This window comes from Dermacentor silvarum, chromosome 5 (assembly GCF_013339745.2).
Source record: "Dermacentor silvarum isolate Dsil-2018 chromosome 5, BIME_Dsil_1.4, whole genome shotgun sequence".
NCBI classification, from domain to species: Eukaryota; Metazoa; Arthropoda; class Arachnida; order Ixodida; family Ixodidae; genus Dermacentor; species Dermacentor silvarum.
This window is the reverse complement of record NC_051158.1, coordinates 165,607,189-165,617,842: the sequence shown is the minus strand read 5'-3', so window position 1 is coordinate 165,617,842 and position 10,654 is coordinate 165,607,189. Positions and strand designations below refer to the sequence as shown.

Below are 10,654 nucleotides of genomic sequence, written 5' to 3'. Positions count from 1 at the left end.
GTACTTGCTAACTGAATCAAAGAAATGATGAATTAAAGAAAATGAAAATGGATGAAAACACAACTGGCTGCAGGTGGGGAACGATCCCATACCTTCGCATTACGCGTGCGATGCTCTTACCATTGAGCTACCGCGGCGCCGTTTTCCTATCCACTTTCTGGGGTATTTATGTTTTACAAGTAGATCTAACCCTGGGAGTGTTAGCCAGCGCCACCACACACAATCCCAGGCGGCGGATGTGGAACATGCTTTCTGCCGCAGGCGTCATGAGTACGTGATCTTTTTGAGTGAAGGTAACTGGTCAATAAACCCACATATGCTACCTGAAGGCATCAATGTTGCCGGTGTGTGAGTGCTGGCGAGAGGTCTCTGCACACAGCATCACCAAGGTACTTCATACTGTAGATTACGGTGTATTTGCATGAACTAAACTGAAGGAAACTACAGGTGATGACAACTTAGGAATTCATAATATTTTCCGGCACTTTCTTCGAAAAGGTGTAACTGGCACTATTTACAGACGCCAACATGTTTTCAACGAAGTTCTGAAAAAAAAAAAAACTCGCCAATGATTACAATACTCTCTAATGCGAAATTTGAGCGCTGCTGTATACGTGTTTTCATTTCGCGATATATTGGCTGGCGCGGACAATGTCTCGTGCGGTACGTTTCAAACGGAGCGAAGTGTGGCGCGACTGCCTCGCTAATCGGGCGATCTGGAGAGGCAGAGCGTGGGTGACGCATGGGCGCGATTCACAGCAGCCGTTGCAGACAGACCTCCGCTCATGCAGCACGTTTTTTTTCATATATGGTATCGGTAGCACTCATCAGTGAACAGGGGGCGCGAGCTACTCTGGCGCCATCTCGTAGCCATCGCCGCCGGAGAGCCCGTCTTGCGCGGCGCTACGTTTTTATTCTCACGCTTTCGCCATACCCTCCTCCTCCGCTTGCCTCCGCCCGCTCTCTTCGCTATCGCCGTCTTTCATCCGCGCTCCGCGTTCGCTCTTATCATTCGCTGTGCTCGTTCGCTCGGTTACTAGGGAAAACAGGGGGACGACGCCCTCCGCAAGAAATAGTGCGAACAAGCTTAGCTCTAAAAATATTTTGTGGTGGAAATTGATTCTTTATTTATTTATTTATTTATTCAAAATACCCCTAAAGGCCCTCGCGCAGGAGGGTATTACATATGGGGTGTTCAATACAACAAAAAAATGTTATAAAGTGGGATTAGTCAAACGTGGAAAGAACAACGCATGAGCGAACACAAATATCACAAAATAATATTAGCTCCAAATAACACAAAGATAGACATGGAAGAAGCAACAACAGACAAAGAGAGAACAATGTGTCCGAAGTTATACAATAAAAATAACAATAGTTTTATTTTCACTTCACAACTTCCGTCATTATTATTAGTTCATGAAATTTAACAGAATCAATGACGGTGGCTATGTGTGATGGCAGTGCGTTCCAGTCAACGATTGTACGTGGAATGAATGATTGTGAATAGTTAAAGGTATGACACGCAAAACGCTTCACTTTGAACGGATGGTCACGTCTGGGAAGGATGGAAACTGGTGAAGAAAAGAAGTCGTCATGAAGCAATGGGTGATGATAAAGTTTGTGAAACAGTGATAACCGTGAAACTGTGCGTCGTTGAAACAAGTCTGGCAGTTCTGCACGAATTTTCAATGCTGAGACACTAGAATGACGGGAGTAGTCTGAAAAGATGAAGCGAAGTGCGCGGTTTTGAAGTGATTCGATGTTATTGATTGAGTAAGCTTGGTAAGGGTCCCAAATGGCACATGCATACTCGATTTTAGGCCGTATTAGGGTGATGTAAGCAACTTTACGTAGGTGCGATGGAGCGTGCTTCAAGTTATGTTTTAAGAGACCTAATGACCGGTTAGCCGATGCGAGTATGACGTTGATGTGATAATTTCAGGATAAGTCTGAACACAGGTAAACACCAAGGTATTTGTAAGTAGTAGTAAGTTCAACTGCAGTATTATTTAAAGAGTACGAGGTGGCGATGCGATTAGGGCGTTTAGTGAAGGACATAAACTTAGTTTTAGAAGTATTAAGGCACATTAACCATTTAGAGCACCAAGAGGTTACGCAGTCCAGGTCAGCCTGGAGTGCCCGTTCATCATCTTTACGTAACATTTTGCGATAGATCACGCAATCGTCCGCGAAGAGCCTGATTTTGGATAAAACTGTGTTAGGGAAATCATTAATAAAAATTAAAAAAAGCAAGGGGCCCAGGACGCTGCCCTGAGGAACGCCTGAGTACACTTTCCCAAGGGATAGGAACTGTTATTGACGGATGTGAATTGGACTCTTCTTGAAAGGAAATCTTTAATCCATGCGAGTACAAACGGATGAATATTAACCTGTGTTAATTTGATTAGCAACCTGTGATGAGGCACACGGTCAAAGGCTTTGGAAAAATCAAGAAAAATTGCGTCAGTTTGTATGCCAGCGTCAACGGAAGAATGTGAATCATGAACGAACCCAGCAAGTTGAGTGTCGCACGAGTAGCCCTTTCGAAAGCCGTGTTGGTATTTGAAAATGATGTTATGCTCTTCCAGATAGTTAATTACCTGCGAGTGAATTATATGTTCGAGAAGTTTGCAAATGGTGCTAGTTAATGATATTGGCCTATAATTAAGTGGGGATGAACGATCTCCAGATTTAAAGATGGGTGTTATTTTAGCGATTCTCCAGTCTTCAGGGATTAAACCAGACGACAAGCACTGAGTAAAGAGAGCAGATAAGATGCGATGAATGCCCTGAGCAACATTTTTTAGTATCTTTTTATTGAATCCAAGGTGATCAGATGCTGAAGTTTTAAGTTTGCTGAGTAAGGAAAAGATACCGGCTTCGTCAATAACTATTTCGGGCATTGAGTTAACGGAAAGAGGGATTACAGTTGGCGATGTCGTAACGTCCTCTCGAGCAAACACTGACAAAAAGAAATTATTTAGGACCTGCGCGCACTCGTCCTCGGGAATCGCGTCACCGGTAGCATTTGAAAGGGTGATGTCGGGATGATTACAAGGGTTTATTGTGCGCCAAAACTTTCTTGGGTTGTTGGTTAACATTGATGGCAGATCGTGAGTGAAAAAGTTACGGCGGGTTGATTTTAGCAGCGATTGGTACTGACTGTCACAAAATTTGTACCGGGACCAGGAAGCCGATTCTTTCTTTTTATTAGCTTGCCTGTAAAGGCGTTTCTTTTTGTTATTAAGTCGCCGAAGCTGGTTATTAAACCAAGGAACTGTGTTAGTACATGGAATTGTTATGACGGGTACAAATTTGTTTATGAGGTCGGCAAATTTAGTTTTAAACAAACTCCAGTTTTCATCTACTGATCGGGTTTCATGATCGTCGAGAAACACTCCTGCGAAAGTAGACAATTCCTCGTTGATACGATCGTAGTTAGCTCTACGGTAACACCTAATTTGCTTTTTAGTAACGCTTTTTGAAATGGGTGAAAAGTTCAGGTTTCCTGTGATAATGGCGTGATCGGAAAGGCCATCATGATGTACAATATCAGAACAAAGATTGGGATGGTTTGTTAAAATTAGGTCAAGGATGTTAGCCGAGGTTGAAGAACGTCGTGTGGGCTGACTGATTAATTGAAACAATGAGAAATCAAGGCAGATGTTCAGGAAAGCACGAGGCTCCGATTCCAAGGAAGCTGCAGATAAGGTAGACCAATCGATAGTGGGGAAAATTAACATCACCAAATATGACTAGCGTTGGATTAGAAAATTTCGATGATATCTCGACTAATACTCTGCGAAATTCGACTGTGAACATATTCATATCAGGGGGACGATAAACAGTACCAATAATTATGTTGGTAGCACCATTCTTCAAAGACACCCATGTAGACTCGAGATATGTATGAATGAAAATGGGAATAGCAATAAGGTCTTTACTAAGGGCAAGAAGAACACCCCCACCTCGGCGGTTTTCACGGTCGCAGCGATACAACTTAAATTCAGAGTCAGCGAGAAGGATGGAATGATCGGGAATGCTGTCATTTAGCCATGTTTCCGCTAGTGCGACGACCGATGCAGAGCATGAATCGATCAGCGAGGAAAGAGGCACGCTTTTGGGCACTACACTTCGGATATTAGTAAACAAAAAACTCGTAGTCATGTTCGTATTAAGACGTACACGTGAGCAAAAATGCTGATTAGCCCTAGTAGTTGGGCGAAAGACTGCAGAGTGTCAATGGCTGTCGCTATTGCATGGTTTTGAAACAGGCTGAGAAGCACGTACAGCGCATTCAGCTTCAGTGTCCCAGAAATACGTGTCATTGTTAATAGTAAGTTTGTTAAAGGTGCACGCAGTCACCATCTTTCTTTACCGTTTTAGAGAACTGCCACAGCTTACGTCGGATATCGCGAACAGCTTCTGAGTAGTCACGGGAAACGCTGAATGTCGTGTTTTTCAGCTTGAAGCCGTTGGCCATGACTGTTTCAACTTCCTTTTCGTTGAACAGCTTAGCAATGATAGGCCTTGGTTTATCAGGTGAATAACGGCCTATGCGGTGCGCCCTAGCTATGGTGGATACGGATATGCCAAGTTTGTTAGTGCAAAATTCACGGGCGAGACGCTCGGAGATGTCCCATGCTTCAGATTTGGTCGTATCGCTAATACCGTAAAAAAGAACATTAGAGCGGCGTGAGCGGTTTTCCAGGTCGTCTATTTTTTCTTGCATTTTTGAAATGTCAGGTTGAAAGGAAGTAGAAGCCCCGGGTGATGCTGTCGCCTGGCTTTTTGACTCTAGTTCTTCGACACGTTTAGTTAGAGCCTGTAAATCATTCTGCAGTGAAAGATGAATCTGTAAAGTTTTGTTAACGCTTTCAAGTAGGTTATTGTTACTGGCCTCAAGCCGCTGTACTGTGTTGAGCACACTTTCAAGCTTCTCTTCTTGGGCCTTAGTCATCGGCCCAGGATTCATCTCAATATCGCCTCCAAGAACCAAAAGACGCCACATGTGCATTGAAACCGCTCGGAAACGCTTCAAAACATGAGGGGGCCATGACACCCCTAACAGACAGACATCAGTGCTGCGGTAACAACTGCACTCATAGTAACTGACCTGGAAGAACATGATGGGTGAGTGACACGGCATTGAATCAGCGATGCCGTGGCCCGTGTCTCCGCTGGAATCCCCGCGCTTTAACGGTTCCAGGTCAGCTGACAGCGTAGCACGTTGCCAGACGAAGAAGCGCGTCTTCACCAGAAGTGGCGGCTCGTCCAGTGGCGGAATCCGGGATAGGCCGTCTTCGGGTAGGAAAGCGGCAGCAGCATCAGCAGGGTAGACCGGCGGCAGGGTTGACGCAACGGCCGATAAAGAGCTATTCACAGCCAGCAGCACTATCTGGAAGAACATGATGGGTGAGTGACACGGCATCGAATCAGCGATGCCGTGGCCCGTGTCTCCGCTCGAATCCCCGCGCTTTAAAGGTTCCGGGTCAGCTGACAGGGTAGCACGTTGCCAGACGAAGAAGCGCGTCTTCACCAGAAGTGGCGGCTCGTCCAGTGGCGGAATCCGGGATAGGCCGTCTTCGGTTAGGAAAGCGGCAGCAGCATCAGCAGGGTAGACCGGCGGCAGGGTTGACGCAACGGCCGATAAAGAGCTATTCACAGCCAGCAGCACTATCTGGAAGAACATGATGGGTGAGTGACACGGCATTGAATCAGCGATGCCGTGGCCCCAGCAAGCAACTCGAGCAGTACAGCGCGTCATACCTATCCGGGATGCGTAGATTTGGGAAGTATAAGTTTGCGTAAATCCTACACCATGTGGTAACCAATGCAATGCGAAGCCTTGTTATCTATAATGATGGCATGCTGTGTTATTCCTGCGTCGTTGTCGGTCGACGCCGAGCTTGACGTCTGCGTCCCAACTCGGTGTCGCGCTCTCCCGATGCTTGATGCCGCCGAACATGGAAGCGTGGACGTTTTGGGCGGCGGTTGCATGGCTGCAGCTCGCAGTCCACCGCAGGCACAAGAGCGAAACGCGTGGCTATTTGCCACGAACACGCGCATCTCACTTTTGCTAGGTACAGTCAAGTATTGAACGACGCGCAACTTCCAGGGGCGTGTCCTGTCCGCCGCCAACTCATCCCGAAGGCGGAGTAATAGCCGCAAGCGCGCTGCGGCTCCGTACTTCTCGTTGTCGCAGCGCGCTGGCTGCCCGCCGCTTCCAGGGGCGCGGTTTTTAATGTGAAGGCATTATATGCCTCGCGAAGCAGAAAATACGGCGAGCATCCGGCGTTAACATGCGATGTACCAAAACCCACGTGACCAAGAGAATTAAGACGTCACGTTCCTGGCGCAGGACATCTGCGGCAGTTCGCACTGCGAAATTGCGCGGTGAAGCCACAGCGTCGCATGGACGGCGTGGCCCACACCTAAAAAATTGACTTTGCCCAATTCGAAAATTGAGTTGACCCATGTTCAAAATAGACCTGGCCTACTTCCAATATTTGGGTGGCCCCATGTCCTAAAAATTGACTTTGCCCAATTGGAAAATTGAGTCGACCCACGTTCAAAACCGACCTGGCCCACTCCCAAAATCAACCTGGCCTACCCCCAAAATTTGGGTGGTCCACGCCCCCAAAATTGACTTGGCCTACCTGACCCACTCACAAAATTTACTTGGCCCACTCACAAAATATGTGTGGCCCTACCCTCTAAATTCACCTTGCCCAATTCGAGCACACGACCAAGTGAAAACTATCTCGCGGAAGAGTCAGAATGCTTTCACATTCAATGTACGTAAGGTGCCTCTGTACGTACACGAAGAATTAAACGCATTGAAGGTCGTCATTCTTAGACTCCCGTGCTGCCCTCAGCGGACTGAGACAAGATGCTGATAGCCCAATTTTATGCAGAATCCTAGAATCGGCCGGCAAAATTACTTCGCGTGGAGTTTCCTTTATTGCCCAGTGGATACCCTCGCACGTGGGTATCGCTGGAATTTTGTGTATGTTTGAAAACGCTCGTCTTCTGATACGCCGACACCTCGTAAAGCAGCACCCAGACCGGCGTGTTGCAAACGGATCGTTTCCTCCCCGTGTTCGTGGTCGAGGCTTGCCCCGTCGTGGCTAGAGCACTGTTATACAAGTTAAGGGTTGGATCTGAGTTGGTGCGCGAACGCCTATACCGACAAGGACGAGTGGACAGCCCGTCGTGTACGTTTTGTGGCTCCTGTGAGACGCTTGAACATCTCGTTATAGAGCGCCCCGCATTCGTTGCGCAGCGCGCATTGCTAATTAAGGAATAATGACCTATTGGACTGCGATGTGCGACCCGTGACGACTGCCTGTTTCCGAGGGGGTGCGCTGCTCGACGTGACCAGGCCCATCGAACCCTGCTAACATTTCTGGAGGATACTGACTTGGCCTCCCGTTTATAGACATTATCTGTGTTTTGTTTTGTTCTGTCTGTGTCTCCGTCATTTATTTCCTCTTTTCTTTCCTCCTATTTTAATTTCCTCTAATCCCTCCTCCTGAAAGAGTGGGCACGGCATTGTGCCCCTCTCGGTGGCAGTTGTCAGCTTGCTCCCTCCCTATTTCCTTCGTGTCCTTTGTGTGTACATACTAAATAATAATAATAATAATAACAATAACAATAACAACAACAACAACAAATTCCAGTTTTAGTTTCGCACTCTCTGATAGCCGAAATTCGTCGTTCAGTGGGTAATCTTATTTTTCCACATCATAAAGTTGACATAGCTTGTACAGATAGCCTACTTCAATTTCCCATTTACGGTGAGCCCGCTGAAATTATAAGTTAGAAAGTTAATTAATATATTGTTATTTCGCGACTAATTACCACTTATCACCCGTCACTACGTGGTCACCACCGCTGATGGCATGTCTCCGAAAGGGACCACCCCTCTATTTCAACACGGCTACATTTAAATATTGCTTCAAGTCTTCGTAGAAACACCCTGTAATACAATACAGTGCCAGAGAGCGCCCCTCTGTTCTTCCTAATCGCACCTGTACTTGTATAATGTAGACTCGGGGATCTAAGAAGCTCTGCCTCTCATTGGAATAGCGCATGGTGTTCAACGGCTTCTTCGGTTTTCTTAGCTTTCCTATATATTTGGGCTCCACCACTCTTGAGCCATTGGGTCCCATTAGCCTCCCCGCGTGTAGGGTAGCAAACTGGACTAAGTCTGGTGAACCTCCCTGCCTTTCCTTCCACCTTTCTCTCACTTGAGCCATTGGGTATGACTGTGTGTCCATTTATGTGTGCTACCAGCAGTGACGCAAGGGTATAGAATCCTAAGATTTATTAAGATATGCGTTGTGCTTTTCGGTGCATTCACCTCTCGTGCTTCTTCCTCCCGCAGTGAACATGCATGGGCTTTTTCCTCGTGGCAATGTCGCTGCGTCGACGTCTCGCACCGTGCACGCATCTGCCTGATTTGGTGTTTGCATTTGGGTAGAGCCTGTGAACGCCTGTGTAGTGCACGAATATTGCTTGGGATTACGAGTTGCACAGGACAAAAGTGTACGCATCGCATTTAGCTGTATGCCATTTAATTAGCCACTTCACTAAAGATTCGCTTGACACATATTCTAGCGTGTGCGTTATTTTATATGCCGCTACTTCTCCTTTATTATTATTATTATTATTAATATTATTATTATTATTATTATTATTATTATTATTATTATTATTATTATTATTATTATTATTATTATTATTATTATTATTATTATTGTGCAATTGAAGCGGCTGTCCGGTCGAACGGATCTAGGTAATCCAGAGACTGATTATAAAAAAAAGAACAAATAATGGTTAAGCAGGCTCAACTCCAGCTATACGTAATGCGAATGGTAGATAATGGTTGTTATGAATCATATAAGTGTTCTGCAGCGAACGGTTACTGTTCCTGCGAGCGAGTATCATATATATGCTTGAAGGAAAGATCCTAGGTGCGGGTGTTGACACATATAAAGCATAGGCAGGTGGCACACGTTTGAAAGGAAATGTTTCTTTAGTGTCGGCCTTGGCACTGCCGAAACGTTATGGGCGCATATGCAGTGGAACTGGGGTGTCTGGGTCTCGTAAAAATCCGCAGGCGCCTATATATGAGCGAACGCAAGATGTGCGTCACCAGAGCATTCTGGGAGCAACCCGAGCAAAGCGAGACCGCACTCGAGCTGTCACTCTCGTACAAATACAAGTGCCACCTCGAATCTATAGAGCAAGGATGCCCTGCCACTGATTCAAAGAAGCTTGTCAAGAGGCCCATTGACATCATTAGGGGGCACAAAGCTTTTAAACGCCCAATCTGTAATATATGCTATACGGTGCTTCGATATCTCAAAACTCTTGATTTTAGCACATATCTATAGCCTGCAGTAGAGCTCTTGATGCACTGGGCCGGTATTTTGTAGCGATGCCTTTCCGGTAATAATGCCTTTTCGCGCTTATCGCGCTTTGTCAGTGGTCGGAGCGACGGTCCGCTCGCGTTATCAACGGAATCAGCCGGCCGTGAGCGGTGGATGATAAGACTAAAGTAGAATAAGTCATAAGGCATCGCTACAAAATCGCGGCCCTGGAGAGAGTTTTCAAACTGCGGATACTTTGCTAAATAATTTATACCAGCAATAAGATTTTATTGTTGCCATTGTTCTTTGTTTTGTTGTTTGTATACATCTGCACACATATGGCCAGAAATAAAGGTTAGCAAGTTGTTCTAAATGTCCTTGATGTGGAATTGTGCTTGTATGGGCATTGCAGGGTTAATCTAATTCGGACAGAATTCATGTCCGGTGACTATTCCAACAGGATGTTTCTTCCTCTTTACTGCATGCTTCACGAAAGAGGCCAGATACACGCCAGAAAACTTGGTCGACTCGGACAAGAACGCTACGCATTAGGCAAACACCTTGACATCGGGGCCGTTCGATCGTTGCAGGTACCGCTACTACGTGATCCACAAGCTCCGGCAGCTCAAGTTCCTCGACTCCCGCGCCGTGACCAGCGCCGAGCGGGCCGAGGCTCGGCGCGTGGGCGCCTTCATGCGGGTCGCCCGACCGCCGCTACACGTCGGGGGATCGGTGCCCTGGGCCGACGGCGGCTCGGACTCGGAGGCGGACGCCTACCGGTACACGCCGCTGCCGCCGATACCCACGCACGGCATCGGCCGGCAGCGCAAGACCGTCTACGGCATGCTCAAGTACAAGTACACCGGCAAGCACTCCGAAGGGAACCGCTTCATCCGCAACGAAGAGCTCTGAAACTGCGCCCTCGTACCGCTCCACTTGATGCCATGTACTACACGTACGGGTCACGTGACCGGCAGCGCCGCCTTGTACGCGTAGATGTGTGTGCGCGCACCGCTGTTACGGGAAAGTATAGTTCGCGATATCACGGAGCGATATCACGGAGCCGACCCGTTTGGTATCTTGAGGTGACAGCGAATGGGCACAATAATGAGACGATGCATGGACAAGCGTAAACAAGAAGGTAACCTGTGTCGTCTGCTCATCGTGTACGAAGTTGTGTTTTGGGTGCTCTCTGCTGACATTACTGTTGTGCCTATCGTGTGCCCGTAATTGCCGCCTGTTCTGCGTAAGTGTTTTATACCATAGACATATCG

The 10,654-nt window shown here is 47.0% G+C and overlaps 1 protein-coding gene across 1 annotated transcript; it reads left to right on the top strand.

The window, feature by feature from the left end:
* The first annotated feature begins 5,824 nt into the window (after positions 1–5,824).
* LOC119454531 (leucine-rich melanocyte differentiation-associated protein-like) lies at positions 5,825–10,292 on the top strand. The gene is made up of 2 exons (XM_037716435.1): positions 5,825–5,829; positions 9,971–10,292. Exons 1-2 carry the CDS (start codon positions 5,825–5,827, stop codon positions 10,290–10,292), a joined length of 327 nt encoding a protein of 108 aa, XP_037572363.1.
* Positions 10,293–10,654: the final 362 nt, after the last annotated feature.